General features: G+C 43.7%; 1 protein-coding gene across 5 annotated transcripts; it reads left to right on the top strand.

The window, feature by feature from the left end:
- Positions 1–816: 816 nt before the first annotated feature.
- On the top strand, positions 817–15,324 carry LOC117843781 (histone-lysine N-methyltransferase TRX1). 5 transcript variants are annotated; one of them, XR_011897603.1, is made up of 27 exons: positions 817–1,546; positions 1,622–1,673; positions 1,751–1,825; positions 2,059–2,272; positions 2,843–2,966; positions 3,040–3,144; positions 3,283–3,482; positions 4,084–4,176; positions 4,294–4,391; positions 5,466–5,624; positions 6,703–6,828; positions 6,916–6,963; positions 7,043–7,160; positions 7,227–7,292; positions 7,380–7,441; positions 7,541–7,597; positions 7,671–7,739; positions 7,848–8,037; positions 8,341–8,604; positions 9,436–9,497; positions 9,772–9,849; positions 13,132–13,227; positions 13,670–13,773; positions 13,853–13,996; positions 14,287–14,393; positions 14,520–14,591; positions 14,879–15,324. XR_011897603.1 is itself a non-coding variant. In XM_034724494.2 (25 exons), the coding sequence occupies exons 1-24, from the start codon at positions 1,053–1,055 to the stop codon at positions 13,992–13,994; spliced, it is 3,096 nt and encodes a 1,031-aa protein (XP_034580385.1). In that variant the 5' UTR covers positions 818–1,052; the 3' UTR covers positions 13,995–13,996; positions 14,879–15,324. The 5 variants fall into 5 exon arrangements, 1 of the variants encoding a protein (XP_034580385.1); XR_011897601.1 differs by lacking the exon at positions 14,520–14,591 and having other exon boundaries at positions 14,287–14,470; XR_011897602.1 differs by having other exon boundaries at positions 14,287–14,591.
- The last annotated feature ends 12,378 nt before the right edge of the window (positions 15,325–27,702 follow it).

Here is a 27,702-nt window from a genome sequence, read left to right as displayed (position 1 = left end):
ACACATTTAACACCCTTGCGAAGAATTTTTAGGTTTTAAAGATCGAGCCTGTTCACCCCCTCTAGGCATTACACGATCCTTTCAGCCCCGCCCCACCTCGCCTTTCCCGGCTCCTCTCCGCCCCGACCACCGCCTCCTGCGGCCTGACCAGCATAATGCCGCCGCCAGCTGGCCCCTCCCCACCCCGCCTCGTTCGGCTCCTCTCCACCTCGGCCGCCACCTCCTACGCTCCCGGATTGCATAACGCCGCCGCCGGCTGGCCTCTCCCTACCCGTCGTGCTGTCCTCCACGCCACGCCGGCTGCCGTCGCCCGCGCCATCCTCCGCCACGCCCGCGCGCACGTAGCCTCGCCATCCAGCGCCACCGTCCAGCCCCACCGTGCAGCGCCGTTGGCTTCATCGCACGGCGACATCCCCGCCGGCTCGTGCAACGCCACCCTGTCCTGCCCCGCCTAGCGCCTCCTCTAGAGCTGCCTCGCGCGCACGAAAAAGACAATGGATTGACGGAGGAAAACGCCATTCAAGTGGGTCGAAACCATTCCTTCGTTTTGGCCTGAACCCGGATATTGGGGAAGTATTCCCTCTCTCGGATGAACCCAATCCACTAGTTTTTCAACCAAATACCTTCCCAACTGGATTCGATCCATCCCAACCCTCAAACCAAACACACACTTAGTTTAGGGGTTGATTTGCACCAAATAAAATATGATGGATAAATATTATTTTTTTAATATTTGAAGGATAAAAAATATACTTTTTCTTAAATAGGTACGCCGTGCAAGTGGGCTTCTTTAGCACGCTCGAAGTGGTGACCGGAAGCGAGAGGTGAGTAGGAAGGGCTGCGCTGAAAAAGAATTCGAGAAATCCCTATCACCCCCCGGACCTCCGGGGAGGGGGAGCAGGAGAGCAGAGAGAGGAGCTTCCTCCGGCGGGAAACGGCAAATTTTTTGCGCGAGGACCCCAAAACTTCCCTCCCCAAATTCCCCAAACCCCATCGCCGTCGTTACCATTGCTCGCCGAACCCTAGAGAGAGAAATAGCGGAAACCCTAGCCATGGTGATCGCCGTGGAGGGCAACGGGTTCGTGCACGGCGAGGAGGAGGAGGAGGAGGGCGACCGCCCTATCCGCTACCTCCCCCTCGGTCACGTCTACTCCTCCTCCGGCCCCGCCCCGTGCCCCCCGGCCCCAAAGAAGCCTCGCGTCGACGACGGCAAGCCCCCCCTGAAAGTGTACTACCGCCGCCGCCACAAGAAGCCGCGGGTCGAGGAGCCGCCGCCGCCGCTCTCGCCAGCGACGGCCCCACCCCCGCCGCTGGTACAGGATGAGGACGCTGGGCCCTCGCGGCGGAAGGGCTCCCTCAAGCACGAACTGCTCAGCCTGGGGTCCGCTCCGCTTGCATTGGACGGGGACGGGGAGGGAGGGGAGCCCTCGCGGCGGCAAGGGCGAATGAGACGCGGTGGAGGGGCTGAGAAGACGGTTTGCTTCTCCGGGCATGAGAGGCGGCGGCCGGGCAGACCCAAGGGTTCGGTCGGGAGGAGATGGGTCGAGTGAGTTGGATAGGCTCAAATAAATCTGTTTTTAATGAAAAAATCCAGCTAGTATTGATGCTAGTTCTGTCACAGGTTGGATATTCAGGGTGCGGATCCTAACGCATTTGTTGGATTAGCGTGCAAGGTGTGAGCTCTTGACAATTTTGTCATCTTCTCATGGAATTGCTGGGATGTTAGGACCTGAATTCTCATTGAATGCAGGTTTTCTGGCCGCTAGATGATAATTGGTACAAGGGCTCCATCACAGTGTACAATGAAGCAACAAAGAAGCATTCAGTATGTTCTGTTCCTGCTGGTGTAAACTTTTTTGTTTTCTTTAATTTATTGAATTGAATTATTCTGTTGGTTGTGATGAATCCTCATATGTTTACTGGGTTAATTGGTTAAGGCTTGCTTTTGCAATTTTTTCCTCTGTACTTTAATTCTTTGCCACTCAATTTCCCATCCATTGTCTGAATTAGAAAATGTGCAACACCCAGTGATTGATAACTGATATACATGAACTGCAGGTAAAGTATGATGACGGTGAAGCAGAGGACCTTAGCCTGGCAGATGAAAGGATAAAATTTTCCATCTCCTCTGAAGAAATGAGGTCCCTGAATGTAAATATTGGAATTTCCAATCAGGATAAGAAGGGTCATGATGAGTTGCTTGCACTTGCTGTTAGCTTTCATGACTACCAGGGTCTTGACTCAGGTGACCTTGTGTGGGCTAAAATTACAGGTAGTCTGCACACTTGAGTTCTCTACAGCTGAACACTGACGTTGTCATCTTATTAACATGAAGTGAATGGTGGTCTTTTTTAGTTTCTTCCATATCATGCCATCAGAAGTTTACCAAAATATGGTGTGTAGTGCTTCATTGCTTCATTTATCTAGTGTTGGTGAAATTTTGCATTATTTTCCCTACACATTTTTGTCTTTTGAGCTCCTTTCACATGTGCTAGTGGCAAATGTTTCCAATTATTGGATCCTGCGTGCCCTTCGTAGCTTTACGTTTATGGTAATTTTGTATTGTTGCCTGAAATTTTATTGTCTTGGGTAACTTTCTACTGGACATTTGTGTTTTATTCTTTGATTGCCACTTTAGCTCCTAGTTACCCTCTCTTCCTAAACTATAAACTCAGGTGCATGCATTTGCCTTCCTTTTTATGGCTTACATTCGGGATCTGATTGATTTAATTTGTTTCTTTTGTGGTTCTTTCCAGCTTTGTTTGTTTGTAAGTGGTCTGTCTTCTTTCTCAGTCACACAAAATCATTCAGTCTTCTAATGGGGCCTGATGTGCTTGAACAGGTCATGCAATGTGGCCAGCAGTTGTGGTGGATGAGTCAGATGTACCTGCAAACCGAGCTTTGAAGCCAGTTCGATTGGACCAATCAATACTTGTTCAATTCTTTGGTACTCATGATTTTGCAAGGTTGGTCCTGTAGAAACAATTCTTACACCATTGACTTCTTTTCCTTGAACTACAAATTGTGTTTTGTCCTCAGGGTTAAGTTGAAGCAAGCTGTCCCGTTTCTGAATGGGCTTCTTTCTTCTTTGCATCTCAAATGCAAGCAAGCAAGTTTCAGCCGGAGCTTAGAAGAAGCCAAGGAGTATGTGTCCCTAACCTACTACAGAAGTAAATCATCTTTCAAATTTTAAGAGGAACAGCACATAGATAGACCACCGGGTTGTCCTTTTATCTTCTATGATACTCTTTGTTATGACCGTTGGACTTTTCTATTCTGTAGATTTCTGCGCACTCAGCAGCTTCCGGAAATTATGATGCAGCTACGGAAATGCGTTCAACACGATGGTTCTGATGATAATTCCTGCGAGGACAGGGTAGACTCTTGTGGTAATTTATCAGAAGATAGAGCAGTGCAAAATGGAGAGGATTATGCTGAAATGACTCAAATAGAACTAGGAAACCTTCGTGTGAGCAATTTAGGTATGGGTTCAACCATATAATGCAGCATCTTTTCTATTTGTGTTCCTTTGTGCACCGCCGGGCCATATGCTTACTGCATCATCATCAACAACATCAAAGCCTTTCAGTCCCAAGCAAGTTGGGGTAGGCTAGAGTTGAAACCCAACAGGAACCACTTATCAAGGTTCAGGCACATTAATAGCTGTTTTCCAAGCATGTGAATATGCTTACATCAAATGAAAAATAACTCATGAAAAGGTGATAGAATGAATTGAAATGTCTTCTGGTCTCCTTTACCTTTTGCCTTCTTTTTGTAAGGTGTTATTGTCACTTTACTCTGGCCATTCACTTTCCACTCTTCTTTTACTATGCCTGATGCGACAAGTTGAAATGTATGAAAATGTAGAACTGCAGCCCAGTTGATTTTAATGCCAAAATATAGTCAGATGGGTATCATCACTTCCGTATGTAACAAAGACACTTGGTAGGCTAAGAGCATATTTGGAGATATTATTTGTTTGCATAGCCTTTTCATGCTAACATTATTTTATCCCAATGTATTCATTTGCTCTCTCCTTCCTCTGCTGTGTGACCAACTTCTACTTTGTGAGTTCCTTTCCAGGTAGGATAGTATCTGATTCAGACCATTTCCATAATAAAAAGCATATATGGCCTGAAGGATATACTGCTTTCAGAAAGTTCATGTCAATAATAGGTAATTCTCCTTCAAACTTATGTAAACCTGTTTGCAACATTTATAATTTCATGTCAAAATTTTTTTATGTTCATTAGATCATGCATTTTTATCTGGTATATGAAAATCTTGTTGCAGACCCAAATTCAGTAACATCTTACAAAATGGAAGTACTAAGGAATTCAGATACAAAAGCACGCCCATTATTTAGGGTGATCTCAGAAGATGGAGTGCAGGTAAGCAAATTGACAGTTTTGTCTTATTGATGTTGTTCTTGCTAATAATTTTGAAAGAAAGAATATGCTGATTCTAAGAGTTTTCAGAAGCTAGTGTGTTGCGAGATGTGGTGTTGCATAGACATTTGAAGTACTGGCATCATCTAGACTTGAGAGTTATCTGTGTAGCAATCTAATTGTCTTGTTTCACTAGCTACAGCTTCTTGGGTCTTAAGAGATGCTTAAGATGGTTGATAATCTATATGCATGTTTGGCCATTATTGTCTAGCTGCTCCTTAACCATGTCACTGTTGTCCTGTTATCAGTTATCCTGGTGACATCATCTTCTTTATTTGACAGGCCATTTAATCCGTATATTCTTCTAGGAATGGGCATAAACATTTTGATGAGTTAGAACCTTTTTGCAATGCTTTGTTTTCAGTGGTATGTCAAATTGGATGCTTAAGGTCCTTCTAAGGATAATTTAGGCTCTGGATCGCTTAACGAGATACCTGGCAATGTTAACTGATTGGGTGCACTTAAGGCACTTCACTTGAATGTTGCTTTCTCATGGTATACTTGCCTTTATTTCTTGCCAAAATGGCCTAGTTTTCTTGTTGGAATGTAAATAGCAAATTTGTGCTAAAGATAAGCTAAGATATAGGTTTTATGTTTTATTACTCCACTCAATGCATCCATTTTTAGTTATTACATGCAATGGAATTATGAAAAATTCATGAATCATTTTGGTGCATGGTAGCAACACAGCTTGACAACGTCTAACAATGTTCCAACTTCCTTCTAAGCACAAAATTAAACTTTAGTGGAAAGCCTTAGATTTAATGTATTGCTATTTTTGGATGGAAAGCCTATTTCTGCTATTACAAGTTATAATACATGTCATTGTCACCCAAGTCAATTCACTAATACATACTGGTTCCTATCAATTATTTCCGTGTAGTTTATGGAAAAGAGTGTGTTTCGAGGATTATTGACAAATTCATTTTGTATACCGTGGATATACCAGCATCATGACAAATTTAGCAGTTCCAAATCTGTACATTTCCCTAATGTCGAGCCTTTTATGATGTTCAGATTGATGGATCTACCCCTAATGCATGTTGGAAAGAGATATACTGCAGAATAAAGCAAAAACAGTGCAGTGCTGTCACTGAGTTGGAAAGAAATGTATGCCAAAGATCTGGTTCCTACATGTTTGGCTTTTCAAATCCGCAGATAAGGCAGCTTATTCAGGTTTGATATGAAATACCAGTTTGATATTTTCTTCTTTTTATCAATTTTAATTTTATCAAGAAGTGCATTGGGGCTTGGGCTAGACAATTAATTCATCTTTGATCCATGTATTTGTTTTGTGAAGCAAATATATTACAAATTCATTTTTTGTGCCAGCTATGTTACTTCAATTTATTTGTGCAGACTAAAATTCTCTTGTCTTAAGAGTACTTGAGTTCTTGACTGGTGGATGGGCCTACACTTTCTACTATCAGACTGTTATTACAAATTGGTTTCAGGATGTCTTTTGCAATAATAAGCCTCAACCCACTTGTTCTTCTTAGCTTAGTGATGCTTGATATTATTTAGAATATAATGGTCATGTAGAACATAAGAGACACGAGCCATTTTTTTTACAAATCCATTTTTTCTTATTTGACCTGTTGTGTTGGCAAGGAAGCAAAGTTGTTGCATGCCTGGGTTATCTGCATAGAGAACAACAAAAAACAACATTAGTCTAGAAAACAACAAAAACAATAACTTTTTGTCCCAAGCAAGTTGGGGTAGGCAAGAGATGAAACCCAACAATATCCACCAATAGTCCAATAAGGACCTTCTGGTTCTCTGCATAGGCCAAACAAAAAGAGGGAAAGAGAAAAAAAAATCTACTTCCATTATGTTGACCTGAGGTGGAGTTGATTAATGAAATTTGAATCCTTTATACATGTTTTACTTTGATATTATCTTATTGCTTTGACATTTTTCCAATGGCTTATTTATGGTGGCCGTTTATCTTTAAGATTGTCCAAATGACTAACTTAACTAATGTCGTAAGTACTGCTGTGCTGTGCTCATTATACAGACATTTATGCAAAAAGTTTGCTATTACCAACCGCTACTGAATGCTGTCACTGTGCATGTTTTAAAGCCCTTTTCTTTTCTGTAGAAGTTTATTTTCATTAAATATGGTAATCTTTAGACCCATGCATTTGTAGAATTCTTTATCACAGCTTCTCTTCTTTTCTTTACTTCATAACAGTAGAATTTTGATGGATAGTGGATTTCATCCTTAACTTCCAAGTTCAATTGTGTATGTCAGGAATTGCCCAATGCAAGGTCATGTCTGAAATATTTTGACAACAGTGGGGACACTATCCTTGGTTATAGAGCTGTTCATGTTAATTGGAAAGATCTGGACTTTTGCAATGTTTGCGATATGGATGAGGTAAACAATCCTATTCCTGTTCTCATATAGGTTATTCAATAGGTAAGTAATCAATCTAAAACTTACTGAGTTTTGTTTTGCTTCTAGGAGTATGAAGACAACTTATTTTTGCAATGCGACAAGTGCCGTATGATGGTATGCAAGATTTTGTTGCTTGACTCTTATAAGTTAGCAAATGTGGAAGTGTTTACAAATGCCTTACAACATGATCCAGGTTCATGCTAGATGTTATGGCGAACTAAAACAATTGGATGGAGGACTTTGGCTTTGCAACTTGTGTCGACCTGGTGCCCCTCGCATGTCTCCAAAATGCTGTCTATGTCCAGTCACAGGTACAGACTTGCATCCCAGTTATTGCAAAATAGATTATATACTTATGGCATATAAAACTTTCTTAGGTGGTGCAATGAAACCTACAACAGATGGCCGTTGGGCTCATCTTGCTTGTGCTATATGGATTCCTGGTATATAATCACTTCATTAGTCCTTGTGTCTTCGTGATGTTGTGGCGTGATATGCTTTTATTTATCTCAAACTCGATTCTTTTGCAGAAACATGCTTAAAAGATGTGAAGAGAATGGAACCAATTGATGGATTGAGCAGAATCAACAAGGTCTGCCCCTCTCTTTGTTTTTTGTGTGAACTTCTTTTATCAATCTTTTAGTATTTCTGTTGAAATATCATCATTTATCATTGTGAGTTGCCGATCCAGGACCGTTGGAAACTTGTATGCAGCATTTGCGGAGTTTCGTATGGAGTTTGTATACAGGTACGTTACTGTTGGTTGAAGCTATTGTTAGGATGATCAAAACATGTTATAACTCTTTCTTGTATCAATATAGTGTTCTCATCCTACCTGTCGTGTCGCATATCACCCTCTTTGTGCACGTGCTGCTGATCTTTGTGTTGAGGTACAGTACTAATCCTTTTTTCTGTGGGGTATTTCCTTCCTGATGACTATTTTTTGTGCCTCCACTAACACGTAATCCCATTATGTGCATCTGTTTTGTTAATTTTAGCTTGAAGATGATGACAAAATCCACCACATGTTACTTGATGAAGATGAGGATCCTTGTATTCGATTACTCTCGTACTGCAAAAAGCACAGACAACCATCTGCTGAACGTCCATATCTAGAAAGTGACCCTGCTGAGCCCTCTCAGTTAGTTCAGACGGATATGGCTTCATCATCCGGTTGTGCAAGGACTGGTAAGAGAACAAGCACTGTTAATTTGACAAACAGTTTCTTAATGTTTTCTGTATACTAAATTTGATTGTGCATTAGAAGAATGCCTTAACCACTTAAGGGTTTAGCATTATGATATTTTATGCTACTTAGTTTCGGTGGTTCATATCCTTGGCTTCTTGCAATATCATCTGGATTGAAGCGCATGTGTATTTGCTATGAACTTAATAATTTTTTTTATTTTACTAAACATCACCCTATTAGTTTGATTACCTATCTTGTACTCTTAAACAATTTCGTATCTGAATGCTCTGTTTCCTTTCCAGAACCTTATAATTTTCACCGGAGAAGGGGCCAAAAGCAACCACAAGTCATGGCTACTGCATCTCTGAAACGTTTATATGTGGAGAACAGACCCTATATTGTCAGTGGCTACTGCCAAAATAGAGTAGGCAATCATACTTGCAGTGAATCACTTCAACCGGTTGGCTTGTCGGATGCTGTGCAGCATGAAGCTTTTGGCAATGTGTCTTCTATGGTTGAAAAATATACAAGCATGAAGGCTACATTTAGGAAGAGACTAACTTTTGGTGAGTTCTATCTATTTTTTATCCTTTTGTATTTCCATAGCATAATCTTCTGGAGATGATCAAGTTTTCGTACCATTTTCCAAGAAATACATTTTGAGCCAAATATAAGATAATATTTATTTGTGATCTTAGCCACTTATGTTTTTCCTCCATCTGCTACCTCTTTTAATCAGAGAAGCACGTCTTTTGCCTAAACATCTTGTGTTCTTTTTTTTTAGGAGACGAAGCTCCGTGTCCTATTTCACATACATGTTCTACACCATTTATCAATATATGTGCTTCATCATTTGTGGTGCTGTGCTAACTTTGATATCAATGTTGGATGTATCATTCTCTTTAGTAATATAGTAGCAGTGGAGTCTAGCAAGAAATGGAGAATATACCGATACAAATCTGTCGCACTTTTGTATCTTACAATTTGGTATTAAATTGGGATGATGGTGTCAATTAGGATTTAACTGCTAGCAATTGTGAGGGGGATTACCCCTGTGTAGAAATATTTTAACAACTAATTCTAAACTGGAGTCTGGAGGTGATGAAGTCGAATAGATGGACAGTAACGCTTTATGCCTGATTTCGAGTGTAATCGGTTTCTTGCCTAGCCCTGTATTGGGTATGGCGTGATCTGATCACGTCTTATTCAAACCAAACATGATTTAATGGGATGTGTTACCATGTAATCAGATTGCGGAGCAAAAACAAACAGCACCTAAGTTTTGTACTTTTGTTGAAATGCTGGACTTGAAATGAAATAATTTGGCGATGTTATGATATTCACTTGTGCTTGTGTCAAATTGTTGTTCATATGTTGATTGTATTGTGTTTTGACAGGAAAATCAAGAATTCATGGCTTTGGTGTCTTTGCCAAGGTTGCACACAAGGCAGGAGATATGGTATGCTCTTCAGCTTCCCCTTTAAATAAAGGTTCCAAATGCTTATGGTAAGAAGTAGGTTGTTTTGAATGGAAAAACTGGTACACGGTTTCGCAAAGAAGAAAATACATAGTCATATAGATAAGGAAATAACACCGCTAAGTCACCTAGAACGCGTGTCAATGCCATGATTCCTGTAATGGCTCATTGTCCCAAAATGCGGGGCGCAGACAATTTTAGTCTCATTTGCATGTATGTCTACTAATTTTCCTTAATTTGGACTTTACTTTTACAGATGATTGAATACATAGGGGAGATTGTTAGACCACCAATATCAGACATCAGAGAGCGGCGAATATACAACTCACTAGTGGTAAGTTTCTTTGTAGCATTTAGTTCATTTTTTATCATTTCAGATAATTTTTTATATATAGATGTGGATAACTAGATTGGAGATTTAAATAAGCTTGCTTTATCACACTCTTCTGGTCATGGGTTCTCAATAATAATTAGTTTGCCATAAAAGAGTGGATTGGTCAGCTGAACTGATTTTTGCTTGCAGTTATTTTTCACTTGTCAAACCTAAAGACAATTTAATAAGTACTGCCTCTGTTTCAAATTGTAGGCTTTTCTAGGTTCATAGGTGGTTTGTATGCATCTAGACATATACTATATTTAGAAGCATACAAGCACCTATGAACCTAGAAAAGCCAAAACGACCTACAATTTTGGACGGAGGGAGTAGTAGGCAATGATGGTTTAACCTTTGTAGAACTTAATAGCTCTTCAACTCATACAGCTGCCAAATATACCTCCGTTGTCAAATATATCATGTTTAGGACAGGCTAGCTAGTTCATTTTTGAACTGATTACTTGTCCTTAGCATCATGTATTTAAGAATGGATGGAGTATAGTAATAACTCCTGGCTCTGAGACTTCAGCTGTGTAAGGGATGGCAGTTGGACCCATGGGTGCGGGTACCTGCGGGTGCCACACCCGCTAGGGTGTGGGTGCTGGTGCCAGATCGCAGCGGGTTGGGGCCGATTTGTATGAGGTCTGGTGTGGATCGACCTTTTCACTCGGACCTGTCATAAAGGGATTCCTGCAAATTTAGGTCAACAGATGCATCCGGCCAGCCTAGCCCAACAAAAAACCCAACTATGTAAGCATCCCTATGCTTATGGTGAGTTGTAGGCCTGCAAAGGGAGCGGATCGGAGCGCCCCTGAACGCGACCTGCTGCCCCGTTCGCACAAAAGCAGGGTCAAGGATCGACCCACCCCTTGATGTTGTCTTGTCAGAATAACCCGCGGGGCGCCGCGGGCCGAACCTCCCCTGCAGGCTGCAGCGCTGTGCTGCTCTACGAAATTGTGCCGGTCGCACGTGCCTACAGCCTACGATGAGCGAGCAGGAGCCAGGAGCACGCAACTGAAGTTACACGATTGCTGCTCATGCATGCATCAGCGTTGTAGCAGATAAATCACAGAAAAATAACAAAAAAAAAAGAATCAGCAAATACTTCTAAATCACATTCCAATGTTAACCAATCCAACGTAATAATAATTTTGCAGAAAAGATCTTTGACTCTATAACGCCAAAATAGCCTTCAGATTCCAATTTTGAGCATGTTGCTTTAGTAATTAGTATCAATTGCTCTTTGGCTTCTTGCTCCACTGTGCCGATTGATGAAAGCTGCAACAAAGACAGAGTTTACAAAACAAAATTTTGTTTGCTGAAAAGAAGAAAAAGGGATTGACCAATAAGAACATCTCCTATGAGGTTTGCTCAAATAAATGCTAATAATATTTTCTAGTAAATGTAAGGATATTTTCTCTGTTGTCTCATGAGCCATAAAAGACTTCTTTTCTTCAAGGTTCACAATCCCTGTCAGGACTTTTATGCTTGGTTTACCAGGACAGCAATCAGCTAATTGTCTAAAATTATCAGGAATTGGTGCATATCTAGCATGCTACCAGCCTACCACCAAGGTAAAAAGGAAAAGAGCCTGTACTCTATGGAAACCATAATATCTGATAATAACAATAAATTGATGCATGTCATGGTTTCAGAAAAGTAATAACCATCATATACTACGTGTTGCTTAAGAAATTGATATGTCAAATTCTTTTACCACGAAATTATTATTATCTGTAAATTTCAGAAAACTGTATTATATGAAACTATACTGATATATCTCTAGTTCATTCCATGATTAAGTTCACTAGAAAGTTGTATTACAAAGGTGACATTCAAATGCACTCAACAAAATTGTAATGCACTAGTGGGGCATCAGGGTTACAGAATTATTCAGCTGCCAGCAACGCAGCTGAAATTGGACATGCTGCTACTATGAACAAACAACAGCTACTTCAACACTTGACTTCATAGGAAGAGATGGTAAAAGTTATGACGAGTCAACTTTACATGCCTAAACATTCAGCAACATATTTATTCGAGGAACATCTGATAAGCACTATCAAGCACTACATCCGTTGAGTCGTTGAGAGAGAAATCCAGGAAGTTTTGTTTTCACTGCATCATCACTGCCTTTACAAATGCAGGAACAGAGTTTCACAAAAACCTGCATTTTACCCCACAAGCACAATTGACCAGATTACAACCAAGTCAACTAACTCAACTAAACCAAACCTGGCGCTTGATTCATTATTAAGCTACGGTTCAAGAAATTACATAAGAAAAAGGAATATCAAGAAAAACTCATGGGGCTGCAAAGACAGAGCTTGGCTCTTAGGATTAGAGGCAAGCGAGGATGCCCTTAGGCGGCCAGAACACTCCTGCAAGCACAAACGCGGCTACAGATGTCGATGAGACTGGCGGGGAGCTGGGGAGGCAAGCTCCAAACGATGGCTAGGCTAATCTGGTTGGTGGCAAGCCCGATCTGGTGAGCAAACTAGAATCTGGAGGGGAATAGCAATGCCGTGAGGCTCGAACTCAGCTGCCCGGGAGGAAGCTGTGGAGGGTGGCGAGTTCAATCTCGTGAGCGATGGACGGCGATGAGCAGGAATCGCCCTTGGAGCGAGGTGGCAGTGACGAGCGGCGTTGCAGCAGGGTCGATCCTAGGGTCTCCAGGGGTCAACAGGATCGCGACCCTGTTGCTCCTCCTCGTTTTGGGGTCGGCCTGCTCGATCCGCGAACTGATTTAAGGAGCGGAACGATTTCGCAAGAGAATCGACCTGAACCCTTTGCAGGCCTAGTGAGTTGCTCCTAGCCTCTCAATCTCATTGCTTCTAATAAATGTTAATGTACTTGCAGTCATTGTGAGTTGTCCCCACTGATAACTCCTATCGCGGTTGCTTCTGTTAATGTACTGAGTTGTGATTTCTATGGCTTATGTCCGATTGTATTGGTTGCTTGGATGACAATTTGGGTGCTAAAACGTTGCAGCTTGATTCATGTCCGTAGTGTTTGTTGTCTTGTTAACGCACGCACGGGTGACCCGCCTGGCGGGTGTCGGTGATATTTCACCCACGGGTCTAGTCAAGGGCAGGCGTGGCCAAGTGTCGCGGGTCTTTCGATGGCGGGTTTTTACTCCACCCGCACCTCACATGACATGTTGCCATCATGTCATAACAATGGAAGTCAACACATGACAACTATTTCTGTACATCACAGAAGTCATAACACTCATGTATGTAGGGTGCTGGGACATATATGTTCAGGATAGATGATGAGCATGTTGTGGATGCTACACGGGCAGGAAGTATAGCTCATTTGATCAATCACTCATGTGAGGTAAGGGATTATGTGTTTGTTCTGCAAGGGCTTTTCCATTGTTTGTTATAAGTTCAGATCACCTCATCTCTTATATGCTGATGACTGCACATTTGTTTACTTATCTGCACATATGGATAGCTAAAATAAGAAATTTTCATCAGACTAATGACCAGAATTGTCAATATTATTTTCATGTTTTACCCTTCTCAGATATGTAAAACATAATGTCATATTGACACTTGAGTTATGCATGGGCCTTAGAAACTTGAAATATCTGCATTTTTCGTAAATGCAATGGGAATAATCTTTGATGAGCTTAGCAGCTGTCACCCGCTGAGTATTCTTTGCCACTTTTACTATGCTTAGAACTTACAGTTAGGAGAATAACAAAGCAATCAGTATGTTGTTTCTAAAACTTTTTGCATGGGTTTTTCATAACAATCTCTGTTTACCGTCGCAGCCTAATTGTTATTCGCGTGCCATAACTGTTAATGGGGATGAACACATCATCATTTTTGCAAAGCGGGACATAGATCCATGGGAAGAGTTGACATATGACTATAGGTCAGGAATGGATCATCAAGCCATTTAACCCTTTACACTTTATAGCTCTTTTACAAAATCATGTTGATGCTTTCTTCAGGTTTTTTTCAAGTGATCAACGACTTCCCTGTTATTGTGGATTCCCCAAATGCCGTGGAGTTGTTAATGATGTTGAGGCAGAGGAGCAGGCAGCTAAAATAAGGGTCAAGAGAAGTGAATTGTTTCAAAAAAGAGATAACTAAAGGTCAGTGTACTTAAGATCTGCCTTCATGTGTCTGCCAATATGAAATTGCTGCTGCTGAGTACCAACAAAGTCCGTACAACAACAACAACATAGCCTTTCAGTCCCAAGCAAATTAGGGTAGGCTAGAGTTGAAACTCAACAAGAGCAACAAATCGGGGTTCGGGCACATGAGTAGCCGTTTTTCAAGCACTCCTATTTAGGGCTAAATCTTTGGATATATTTCATCCCTTCAAATCTCTTTTTAATGCCTCTTCCCATGTCAATTTTGATCTTCCTCTGCCTCTCTTCAGATTACTGTCACGCCTTAGAGTTCCACTACGCACCGGTGCTTCCGGAGGCTTTCGTTGGACATGTCCAAACCATCTCAGCTGGTGTTGGATACGTTTTTCTTCAATTGGTGCTATCCCTAACCTATCACGTGTATCCTCATTCCGGACTCGATCCCTTCTCGTACGACCACAAATCCAACGCAACGTACGCATTTTCGCAACACTTATCTGCTGGACATATCGTCTTTTTGTAGGTCAACATTCTGCACCATACAACATTGCAAGTCTAATCGCCATCCTATGAACCTTGCCTTTTAACTTCCATGGTACCCTCTTGTCATATAAAATTCCTTATGCTTGGCACCACTTCATCCACCCCGCTTTGATTCTATGACACCAACAAAGTCCGTATCCCATTTTTTTTCTTGATAAACAAGAAATCAAGGTGTTGACCAGGACAACTGGGAAAAATGAAATCGAGTTAACATTTATATAAACTATGCTCATTAGTGTCTTTTGTTTCTGCCTGTTAAGTGTTTGTGCTCTGAGAATTTTTAAGAAAACTGTTGTTTCCTCTGTATTTGCCCCACTAATGTCATTATATTTCTGGCAGGTAGAGAGTATTGGTTGGGAGATGCCACAGGCTTGGATGATATATTTGCCTGTTCCTACTGTCAAATTCTGAAAAATTGCTGAGTTCATTCTAGGAATTCTGATAATTCTTGTCATTCTTTTAGAATGGAATGCCAATGTAATTGTATAGGTAGCAATGTTAGGCAATCCAATTTGGGAACGGCAGTTGAATCGATTGTGTGTTTACGTGTAATTCGGCCACTAATTATGCCACCTATTAACCTTTGGGGTTGGAATTGGGGTGGACCTTTGGGGTTGGAATTGGGGTGGTCGGATTAAATGGTCTGAGATGGCATGCCAGGTATATAACCAAAATACATGATTGGAATTTGGGCAATGCCCTTCTATGCTACCGTAACAAATTGTAGCGACAATGGCTGGGTTTCTAAGAACTTTGCGAAAGAAACATCATCCACTTCAACTGAATGTGTGTATGCTTACAAATCATTATGGGTATCTGATGCTGCGCATTGCACCTTTTTTGAAGATAGCAGTATATTTTTCTTAGAGTAAAATATGCAGGTGCATTTTCAGGTTCATGAACTTATCTTAAGGTATCATTCGAGTCTATCAACTCTCAAGACGCAAGTTCAAGTCGACCGATTTATCCTAGGGTGTCATTCACGTCCCTATTGACTTGAAATGCATTTTAAGATCTAGATTTCATGAGCCTAAACAACAGGACTAGAGGATGAGGAATGATTTGTTTTCGCCTAAACAACAGGACCTGGAGGATGAGGAATGATTTGTTTTCGTGCTTGATCTTGTCCATTTCTTGTTGCTGCGCTGTTCCCAATGCTATGTACTCCTTTGGTTCTGACGTAGACGTAGGCTGCTGTTCTTCCCAATCAAGCGTCAAGCAACACATGCATGATAGCTGGCATAAGGTGGTTTATAAGGCAGTGAGCAAGAAGGAAGAATCGCCATCAACAATAGGTGATAAGTTTTGAGGTTTAAAAATATATTTTAGGAGTTTAGGGAGTCGGATGATACCTGAGGATAAGTTTGGGGAGCTAAATATGCACTTTGAGAGTTCAGAGACATGTATGACACATTGAGACAAGTTTAGGGACATGAAAATGCATTTTGAGAGTTTAGTGAACCTATTGGCACCTCAAGACAAGTTGAGGAACCATCCATGTATTTTACTCTTTTCCTTATGATGCATTACTGCCCTACTTTGGATTTTTTTTTGATAAACTGCCCTACTTTGGATTAATTTCTCTGAAGGCGGCCTTTGGGTCGGTTCCTTGATTTTGTTGTTCAAATCAACTTTACCTCGATTTTATTTTCCGGATCAATATTATCGTCGGCTTGTGTTGCATTTTGTAGCTGGGTGAGTGTCATTAAATTCATTACTCACCTAGCTTTGGCCCTGCTTATATTGAAAGCATGATAAGTTTGCTGGGGTTACCAAAAGTTCTAGGCGCAAAACCTCCTTCAAAGCCTCAGCGGCTCCAAGACCTCGCTCCAACAAGAGCAAAAACAACCAGTAACGAAAACAGATGGTTCAAGGTGGTGATCGGGGTCACCAGCGTGCATATAAGGGTTACATCAGATATTATGAAGCACAGTTTTTTTACTCCCTCTGGTTTTTTACCTGTCATGTTAGATTTGTTCTAATGCAACATGTAAGAAAAGACAGGGAATAAATCTAATGCAACATGTAAGAAAAGACAGAGGGAATAACCTCCTGATCTGATACATTTTCTTTTTTGCCAGCAGCTGTCGACCAGGCCCAAGCAGCGACATTTCCTCCTGGCCGGTCAACACAAATGGCCCTCAAGTATGTATGGCAGGTGGATGCTGCAGTTAACAGGTTTTTTTACTGAACTTTTTTTTACTGAATCCGTCATAACTATAGCTAGGCATTTTGTGTAGATAGGATTTATTTTTTATTTTCTCTTGGATCCAAAAATTCAAATTGTATTGTGTGAGATCCATTTGTTGTTACTTATGCTCTTTGCTGCAAGTTTGTCCAAGCTTTGGAGGAGAAACCACATGGGTAATTCCACTCGTTTTTACTAACATAATAACTCGTGCTTGAGTTGTTGCTGCATGTTTTTGCTCGTGTTGCAAGTATGAAGGGTGTAGGATGGAAGCTTGCTGGTGCTCTCCAGAGGGTGATGGGTTCAAGCTCATCTCGCTCTCGAAAAGCACAAGCACACACCACTCCACCGAGTACACGCCAAGCCTGACTATGGAGAAGCCTAACGGCTTCAAGAGCAATCTGAACCGCAAGTTGAAGTAGTGGAGGTGTATGACGATGATGCCCCCACCTCGACTTGGAAGGCGATCGAACAAGAGAAGCAAACCTATGCCCTCATCAAGGATCAGGTCTTTGCTCACACCAAAGCATTTGACCCGGACTTGCTCGAGAAGACAGGTATAAACATCAACTTTGCTAATGTTTGGTGCTATTGGATGGGATGGTTTTGTGCCTATTGGGGAAGGTTTGGCGCCTCCTCACCATCCAATTTATTTTCTCTTTGTGGGAAGAAGATGATGGTATTATTTTCCAACTTTTCGATAGAGTATTATCTTACTTGGAAAATTTTGAGTCTGCATCTTGCCTTTAGTAGACGTTGCTCGGTTGACCTTAAAAATGCGGTTCATGGTTTTAATAGACATGGTTTTTGGGCTACCATTTCGGGTCAAGTCATTAGTGGGAGATTTCATCCTCGGTGCAATGATATTCAAAATCTTACTTTGAGGTTGATGCATAAATAGCTTGCTATAACATTGTTTCCTAGAGATAATGTTAGTCATGTTCGCAGTGATGAGTTAATTATCCTTTTTGCCATGGTTAATAGGATCAGATTCTCTCCTGTTAAGGCAAAGATAAAGCAACGGTTAGAAAGTTTTAGGATGTCTGCACCTGTTGATTACTCGCATCGTTTCGAAAGTCAGGGCTTTGGATGGAAACATTGTTTCCTTTATTCAGGAGCCTCCCTTTCTTACCAATGAGGCGTATCTTGTCTATGGGCACACTCTTAAACATGGTCTAGACGAGTCCCTTGTGTTTTTCTACCCCGGTTATACAAATGGAATCCAGTTACCTAACCCAAAATTTAATTTGTATAAGCATCGGGAGCTAACCATTCCTCTTGTGGGATAGGTCAAGGACTCGCAAGAGTAGTTTTTCTAGCAAAATGACTCAGAACAGGTCAATGAATGGAGCCATGGAGGTACCGCAACCGCAGCAACCACAGCCACCTCCGGTCTTGCATGGGTAGGCGGGGTGGGTTCCAGCTGGGCACGTGCCTGGGTATGCACCCGGATATCAACCCAGTTGGGACCAACCCTCACATCGGCATGTGGTTGGTCCTTCGGCGTGGCAAAGTGCAAGTAGCACGGAGTGGGAGCAGGCTGCATGGGACCTGCCCAGCAGCCACTCCTCCAGCTCTAGCGGAACCCCACTGTTTGGTGCACGCTGCTCATTCTCTGCTCGAGGTCACTATTCCCCCAAGGTTTATCAATCTGTGGAACTTATAATGCAAGAACTATTTCAACTAGCATTGTTAGTATGATTTGAGTTTATGAGTAAATCAAATGTAATCTAGCATATACAAACAGATATCAAATATGAGCAAGAGGTAACCAATTTAGAGCAACCTAGACTATGCATATGTTGTAATTTTGAGCAAGATAGCAAAGCAAGACAGATGTAATTCTCAATCAAAAGCCTCTTTAAATCTACACCTCCGCTCTGGCTTCCGAAAACCACCACCTTACACGAAAGAAGATCCTATCACAATCCCTGCTATCAACATAGGAAATTTAAGGGCACAAACATAAAGAACATGTCATACTCATCGGTAGATCAGGCATGCAAATCTAGTCACCACGACCTCATGAACATCCTATGCAATCTATCATCAATCATAGATTGAAAGCAAATAAACCCGATAAAGCATGTAATCATAGAAGGAGGTACTTAGATCGCTAAAGAACCGGAACACATCTATTACTTCACTATGAATAATTCTGTTGGTGCTAGAAATCGGTCAACCGAATCCCAACGACCGACACACGACCCGGGAGAATCTGCTTAGCTCCTGTTCGGGTGAATGCCCTGATGCGGTTCGCGCAGCGTGCCAGCCAATCTGACCTGTTGATTGGCAAGGAAGAACACGTGTCAAGTTTAGAAACTACGATCGGCTAAGTTTCCGATCGAGAGAGTTTACCGGCGAATCGGCCGATTTACTGTGATAATGAAATCGGCTATAAGACAGCACGATCCCTGTAGCCTTGTAGACAGAAAAATACTAAAGTAATCGGTACAAAGCTTGTGATAACAGCACTAGGAAAAGATCTAATCGGCAACGAATGGGTCTAACTATAGAAAATAATAAAAGCCGATACTACCGATTCCTAGCGGGATAATTGATGATAAAAACTAGGAAAACAGGTAAAAACCTATGAATCTAGCTGATATCGATAACTGATGAATAAATCTAAACGAAACAACAGCGATGCGCCGGAAGTTAAAGCTTAGATATTACTCGATAAACGGAACTTACAGAATCGGCCGGAGATCAAGATGATGCAGCCCTGCCACTCCGCACGAACTCGTGAGAAGAAAAAGTAACGGCGAAGTCGCCTGCTCGAAAGTAAGTACGAAGAAGAAAGTAACTTGTTGTATTGATTGATTGTTGTCTTCACAGATTTACAAAGGTAGCTATTTATAGCCCCGTACAAATAACTTCTTAACCGACTAGAACTCTATCTCTAATTCAAATAGAAAACAAATATCTACAAGCACAATCCGTGCTAAGTTAGTTACCCCACGCTTCGTGGGCTGACCTCCACCTTATCCTTCCATCCCTTTCCAAGCCCATACAGGCCCAATTAGTCCATCTTCCTGATCGGCCGATTTCTCATCGGCAAAGGATTACCGATTGGGATTCTGGTGCATTCACCCTGAAGCGAGGCAAAAGTTGCCAGCCGATTCCGCATTATAGCACCATTTGACCGATTCCCAACTGTACTTCTCCGACTTCTTTTCTTCTTGGCGCCGATTCTACTGGTGACGAAATCCAGCGTCAACACATGCCCCCCAGTTTCGGAGTAAAACACAGTCTTTTACTTCGAAATTCTTTATAACCTCCCCTCCGAAACGGCCGCAGTGAAAATATCCTTCCGTTTCGCGGTCTCCCGGCTGATCATTGCAATTTTTTGAAACGGGCGCCCACGACAGCCACTACCCCGAAAAACTCGAAGCGCCGGCGCGGTGAAAATCCCATCTTTACCCCCTCTTCAGGCACCCTATAAATAGCGTTTCACCGCAGCTCATCTTCAAGCTCACGTCTCTTTTCCCAACGCGCGCGCACCTTCTTCTTTCAACTCTCCCTTGCCATCGAAGTTTTCTAGTTCCAATTCCTGTTACTTCTTCCCCCTTCCCTTCGATGGCGACTCCTCCCGGCAGCTCCCCCGCACGCGATGCTCCAGAGATAGTGCCTCCGGTGGTGGTAGCGACGGCCGTCACTTCATCTGCAGATGAAAGAGCTTCATCAGAAATCCCAATGGCGGTCCCCATCACGGCCCCGTCATCTACGTCTGCGTCGGCGACCACACCGATTACTCAGAACTTTATCCCGGAGGTAAATACCGAATCCTTCCCCTATCGGCAACGTATTTATCTTAGATCTACTCCTTACATTCCTATGCCCCTTTTCCTTTTTTAGGCGGTTAGACATAGAATTACTATTCATCTCACGGGCAGTCCTGGCCTTGTTTGCCTTGGTCCCATGGGAGACCCAGATCCGGCGGATCTTATAAATTTGGAAACTGACCGGGTGCCCTTCAAACGATCCGATATGAACTTAGATCAATGGGTGAGCACTTTCAGATCTTGGCCGAATGAGACCCCAGGTTGGAGGGAATGGTACCAACGGGTGGCCGCGTCCAAGAGTGTCTTGTGGGAAGAGCTCAAAATCGGCCAATGCATCAACCTCTCCCTATCTCAAATGGAGAAAAATGAGCCGTTAGTGATGGCGGCTTCCTATTTTTGGTCTGACGCACTTAATGCGTTCTTATTTGGACACGGTCCTATGACCCCCACTCTGGCCGATGTGGTCCTCTTGACCGGCCTGAACATATCTTCTCCTGACACACCTTTCCACCTTTTGACCACAACGTCGCATCGGCTGGACACAAGGGGAATCGGTGGCTGGAAGGGTTTTATCAGTAGTAACAAGAAAACCGGTACTGTTGAGAGCAGGGAACACACAGCTTTCCTGATGATGTGGCTAGAAAAACACCTCTTCTGTGGAAGAGCCGCCGGCCCAACAACCAACACCCAATCCTTAGCTGAAGCACTGTCCAGAGGAAGCCATATTCCTCTCGAGAAACATCTTCTGGGTGCCGTGTACCATATGCTCCATCAAATCGGCACAAAACTTTCCAAGGGAGAACCAATCGGCAACCCAGGTGGGCCTTGGTGGTTTGTCAATCTATGGTTGAACCTTTACATGAACAGAATCACCCGGCAGCCAGTGGACCATATGATGTTTCCCAATATCGAATCGGCGGAGGACCCTACCGAGCGTCGCCGATGCATGTCTTTTGGTGAAGTAGCGTCAGCTTTTCCAGGTTGTGCGTATTCTGCTACAAAGGTAGCCGAGTACTTTCGGTGCTTTTATAATGGATTTAATGAGGATGCGACCATCTGGTTTCCATACCAGCGAGACATTCCAGTCTTTGAGCTCCCCTCCTGCTTTGATTCAACCTCTGGCCGGTTTGATGAAGATCTTTATGAAGAACTGATCAAACCAGGGCTCCTACCGGCCAACTTCTTTTCGGGGAAAGATGCCCCTACATACGAATTCTACAACCCGTCCACTGCCGCACGACAATTCGGCATGGGTCAATTGCCGATACAAGTGTATTTTGCTGGCCGAATCAAATTCAGAGATGTGCTCACAACTGGCCTGGATTACTGTCGGCTGCGAGACCGAATTCCGGACTCTAGTACGATTAATTTGAATGATTGGCTATTATTTCCATTTGCCGTCCATCCGTTCAAACTTTGGTGGGCCGAATGGAAGCAATTTCTATTCTGCAACTCAGCATCGGCATACTGCAACCTTCTAGATCCAGCCAACATTGATCCAAACGCCGAGGTATTTCTGATCGCCGATTTTTATTCTTCCCAACATGATTGAGCACTAATGATTTCATTGTTTCTTTAGGCCGAGAATCGGACCCCTCCAACGCACAGCCGCAACGGTCGGCTAATAGAGAACTATCCATACACCACCTATCCACTCATCGGCTACGATGCTCCGTCAGTTGACATAATCGCTGGCCGATCGAAGAAGGTTCATAAGAAGGTCGTCAAGAAAACCAGTCGCCGAGTCCGGGCTCGTACGGAATCGGCGGATCCTCCTGTGCTCGTATCGGCAGAAACTTTGACTGCACCACCTTCCCAGGCCGCACAAAGTGCCGATACTCAAGCCATCACACAAGCCGGAGTGGCTGCCGCATCATTATTATTGGAAGCTATACAAGTAAGTTCGAGCTTTACTATCCCCGATTGTCGTTTTGATATTAGCTCTTCTTAACTTTGTGCTTCTTAGAGCACCTCTACGGAAATACCGCAATCGGCGACGACTCGACCGGACACCAATGCGCCTCTGCCCTCATCCATTGAGGTATGGTACTTATCTTACGGATTTCCTTCGAGTATCTGCGTAATGTATTTAACCGATTTTTTACGCAGGCCATCGGCACACCGAGCGCTTCCCGACTACCGATTTCTTCCCAGGGAGTTGGTCCGAGCACCGCACCGATTATCGTGGAGTCCTCTTCATCAGATGAACCTATGGCACAGGCCACTGAGCAAGACACAATGGCTTTACAAGCGCAGCATGAAGAAATTCGTTTTAAAATGGTAAACTCCTAAATCAGCTTTCAACTAGCCGATTTGCTCTGATTCCTCGCCGATTCACCCCTTTTCTTTATTTTCTTAGGAACAAGACTCCCCCAATAACAGCCTTTTCTCCTTCGCGGTTGCTCTTTCTGATGATGAGGAAATCGCATCCCGCCAAGTCGCTCTAAGCTCCGTTCCTGACGACGTCCGAGCCAAACTTACCAACATCCGATCCCTCCTGCAAGGGGACATCGGCCGATTGGTAGAAGATGCTTCACCGATTCGGCAGCTCTTTAGTGACGTCAGCGGACGAGTACCAGAGGAAGCGGAAGAGGCCTTGGCACCGGCGGCCTTTATCGAGTCCATGAGGATCCTAGTCTTTAGGGCCCTTCGTCATATGGCCGATCGCGCGAAACTGGCCAAGACTCGTGAAGATGAAAATGCTTTTAAGCGTCAGGCTCAAGAAGCGAATCGGCGTATCCATGTCCTAGAAGATTCACGCCCGGCGATCATTAGTGAAATAGATCGCCTCAAACGACGGAGGGCGGAACTTGCCAAAGAGATGGAGCAAGTGACCAAGGCAATCAGCGCCGAAGAGGACAAACTTCAAGAGTTACCCTCTGCTATTGCCGATTTGACACGGGAGAGGCAGCGTTATGCTCAAGAGGCTCTGAGACTCCACCGCAACGCATCGGAGGTCCCTGGATCGGCAGAAGAAGACCAACAGGTTCTTGACTCTGCCGATCAGATCCGGCGTCGGGCCATCACGGCTATCGATACCCTTTTGGGTAATCTGTAAAACACTGACCGTTTTGTACGGACATTTACTACCTTCTTTGACCGACCCTTCGCGACGCCCTCTATTTACTGCCTTCCTTATTGCCGATGGGACGTGGCCTCATCAGATTTCCACGTATTTTCCCCCATAAATATCGACCTCGGCGCTTACTCCCGATAGCATCGACTTGGCTCCCATTTCGCCTTTCCTCTTCTTCTCATCAGTGCGACTATTTCGTCATGGCTTCATCGTCATCCTCTTCTGCCAACCAGGTGAAGTCCCGACCTCTCCTCTTAGATCTTGGGAAACGAATGCTTCACCTTATTCCTTCTTTGTTTCAGCCCCAACGCCTTGGTCCGGAGCTCGTGCGCGCCATCGAGTGCATCCACTCTGAAGACCCGTTGACCCCGGAGGACAAGGCTCTGATTCTGGCCCACCAAGAGGAGCTCCAAGACCACATTACTGCAGAGGCTCGTGCAGTCTTGGATGCCGTGGTGAATGAAAGCCGTCGCCGATCTCCAGTCATGAGGGGTCGTCGTCGTGATGTTCCTGGAGATGACGTCACTTTGACAGCCCGCACGATCCTGGACTACATGGAGAGGACCGGCGGCCAGCGATCTCCCACCGATAGGGTCCATCTGCTTCCTCGGCCCGTCATCCTGGCGGCGGCAGAGGCCTCGCGCCTTCGTGCTTTGGAGCGGAATGGGAGGTCATCTCAGAAGAAGAACAATTAGTTTGTTTTTTGTAATTTTTTGTTCTAAGGGCGACTAATGTTTTGTCGGCCATGTAATCTGTCGCCCGTACCGAATGAATGTAATCGGCCACTCCGGTCGACTTTATGTGCTTCTTAAACCGACTTATATCGGCTATGTGTGATTGTGTTACAGTTGATTTCTTAGGCTCCAACCCATATACTTGGGTAATATCTTTTTAAGTACCTTCCATTCAGAGCTCTAGTGAATTCTTCTCCTTCTATCGTTTCCAAAATGTAGGCATTCCCTGGAGCGCATCTGCCGATTTTATACGGCCCTTCCCAGGTAGGAGACCATTTGCCGAATTTAGGATCTTTCGACCCGATCGGTAGTACCAACTTCCATACCAAGTCTCCGGGGGAGAACTGCTTGACTTTGACCTTCTTATCGTACCACCTGGCCACTCTCTTTTTATTCTCTTCGATACTTATCAGAGCCCTTAGTCGTTGGCCGGCCAAATCATCAAGTTCTCCTTTCATCAGAGATGAGTAATCATCGGCTGACAACTGGTCCTGAAGTGAAATGCGCCTGGATCCTGCCCTCGACTCCCATGGCAGTACTGCATCGTGTCCGTATACCAACTGATAGGGAGATAACTTGGTAGCCCCATGACAGGCCATTCTGTATGCCCACAGGGCTTCGGTCAAACATAGGTGCCACTTCTTCGGGTATTCTTCAATCTTCCTTTTGATCAACTTGATTATTCCTTTGTTGGAAGATTCTGCTTGACCATTAGCTTGAGCGTAATACGGAGAAGAATTTAACAACTTGATGCCCATATCGGTCGTAAATTCGTCAAATTCCCCCGATGTGAACATTGTTCCTTGATCGGTTGTTATAGTTTGAGGGATACCGAATCAGTAGATGATATGGTCCCTTACGAAATCGGCCATGATAGCCGAAGTCACAGTCCTTAATGGGATTGCCTCCACCCATTTGGTGAAGTAATCAGTAGCCACCAGAATAAACTTGTGCCCCTTGCTCGATGGTGGATAAATTTGGCCGATAAGGTCTATTCCCCACCCTCTGAACGGCCATGGTTTGATGATGGGATTCATGGCCGACGCGGGTGCACGTTGGACATTTCCAAACTTTTGACACTCCTGACAACCCTTATAATATTTGAAACAGTCTTCGAGGATCGTAGGCCAATAGTACCCGTTGTTTCTGATCATCCACTTCATCTTATGTGCCGATTGGTGAGCTCCGCATACCCCTTCATGGATTTCTCCCATTAGAGTCTTGGCTTCTTCTGTCCCAAGGCATTTAAGAAGAACACCGTCGATCGTTCGGTAGAACAGATCATCTTCGAGCAGTACGTACTTGGTAGCGTGAAAGCGTACTCGTCGCTCCACCTTTTTAGACGGATCCTTCAGGTAATCGGCAATTTCTTTACGCCAATCGTCGGCTGCGAGTTCTAAGGCCATGGCGCCCAGAATCGGCCGATACCCAGATGCGTGCTTGGCGAGTTTGTTTGCTTCCTCGTTGCGGTCTCTTGGAATATATTCGATTACTGCCGATCTGAATCCTTTTAAAAGCTGTGCGCAATCTTCGTGATAGATTCTTAATATATCATCTTTGCACTCAGCCCTTCCGGTTAGTTGATCCACAATTAGCATAGAATCCCCGAAGATCTCAACAGAATCGGCCTTGGCTTCTCTCAATAACTGTAAGCCTTTCAATACCGCTCTGTACTCCGCTTGATTGTTAGTGGCGGCGGTTTCTATCGGCAGAGAAAAATCATAGCTTGCCCCCCGAGGCGATATGAGAACGATGCCGATTCCTGATCCGACCCCGCATGATGACCCGTCAAAAAATAATTGCCAAGGCGCTAGTTCCACGAGGGCGATCTCCGGTCCACAGTGCTGGGCGACGAAATCGGCCATGACTTGACCCTTGACGGCTTTTGCCGATTCATACCGTAGGTCAAATTCTGATAAAGCTAAGATCCATTTACCGATTCGTCCTTTCAATATCGGCAGTGATAGCATGTATTTCACTACATCATCTTTGCATACGACTACGCATTCTGCCGACAGTAGATAGTGCCTGAGTTTGGTGCACGAGAAGTAAAGACACAAACACAAACGCTCTACCGGAGGATATCTTGTTTCGGCATCCAGGAGTCTTCTACTGACGTAATAAATTACCCGTTCTTTGCCTTCAAACTCTTGGACTAGAGCCGACCCAATAGCTTTTTCATCGGCTGATAAATATAGTTTAAATGGCTTACTAGTTTGAGGGGGGACCAAGACTGGCGGTGAGACCAAGTATCGCTTGATATCCTCTAACGCCTTGCGCTGTTCTTCTCCCCATATAAATTCCTGGTCGGGCTTCAGCTTCAGAAGTGGCGTGAACGCCTGGAGTCGTCCAGATAGATTAGATATAAACCTTCTGATGAAGTTTACCTTGCCAATTAGAGACTGTAGCTCAGTTTTGTTCTGTGGAGCAACGACTTTGTTGATGGCCGCTATGGTCTTCCGATTGACTTCTATACCTCGTTCGTGCACCATGAATCCTAAGAATTGTCCGGCGGAAACGCCGAAAGCGCATTTGTTGGGATTCATCTTAAGACCATGCTTTTTGGTACACTCTAGCACCCTTCGCAAATCGGCCAGATGTTCCTCGTGGCTTTTGGACTTGACCACAACATCATCGATGTAGATCTCCACCAGGAGGCCAATGAGTTTGTGAAAAATGTAGTTCATGGCCCTCTGATATGTAGCGCCAGCATTCTTCAAGCCGAAAGTCATCACCACCCACTCGAATAAACCAAGATGTCCCGGACATCTGAAAGCCGTTTTGGGTATGTCCTCTTCGGCCATAAGTATTTGATTGTATCCGGCGTTTCCATCCATGAAGCTAATAATTTTGTGTCCCGCGGCAGCGTCGATTAGTACATCGGCCGTAGGCATGGGGTAACAATCCATCGGTGTGGCCTGATTAAGATTCCTGAAATCAACGCAAACGCGCAGCTTCCCGTTTTTCTTGTACACTGGCACGATATTAGAAATCCACTCGGCATAACGACATTGCCGAATAAATTTTGCTTCAATTAGCCGAGTTATTTCAGCTTTTATGTCTGGTAAAATTTTAGGATTGCATCGCCGTGCGGGTTGTTGGTACGGCCGATACCCTGGCTTTATGGGTAGCCGATGTTCAACAATAGATCGATCTAAACCGGGCATCTCGTGATACTCCCAAGCAAAACAATCCTTGAATTCTCGTAATAAATTTGTCAATTTACACTTATACTCTGGGTCTAAACTTGCACTAATAAAGGTCGGCCTTGGTTTGGTTCCGTCGCCTAAATCTATCATCTCTAATGAATCGGCCGACGTGAATCCGTGCCCCAGCTTCCCGTCTTCTCGGGCGAACTGATCCATCTATTGCGCTTCTTC

Source organism: Setaria viridis, chromosome 2 (genome assembly GCF_005286985.2).
Source record: "Setaria viridis chromosome 2, Setaria_viridis_v4.0, whole genome shotgun sequence".
Taxonomy (NCBI): domain Eukaryota; kingdom Viridiplantae; phylum Streptophyta; class Magnoliopsida; order Poales; family Poaceae; genus Setaria; species Setaria viridis.
This window is presented reverse-complemented; position numbering and strand designations above follow the sequence as displayed.

What these genes read in the sequence shown, in the direction of transcription:
- LOC117843781 (XM_034724494.2), top strand. Translation starts at nt 1,053, where the DNA reads ATGGTGATCGCCGTGGAGGGCAACGGGTTCGTGCACGGCGAGGAGGAG. An exon ending in AAAGTTCATGTCAATAATAG is followed by an intron (nt 4,177 to 4,293) that starts GTAATTCTCCTT and finishes ATCTTGTTGCAG; the next exon opens with ACCCAAATTCAGTAACATCT. An exon ending in CTGCTGATCTTTGTGTTGAG is followed by an intron (nt 7,740 to 7,847) that starts GTACAGTACTAA and finishes TGTTAATTTTAG; the next exon opens with CTTGAAGATGATGACAAAAT.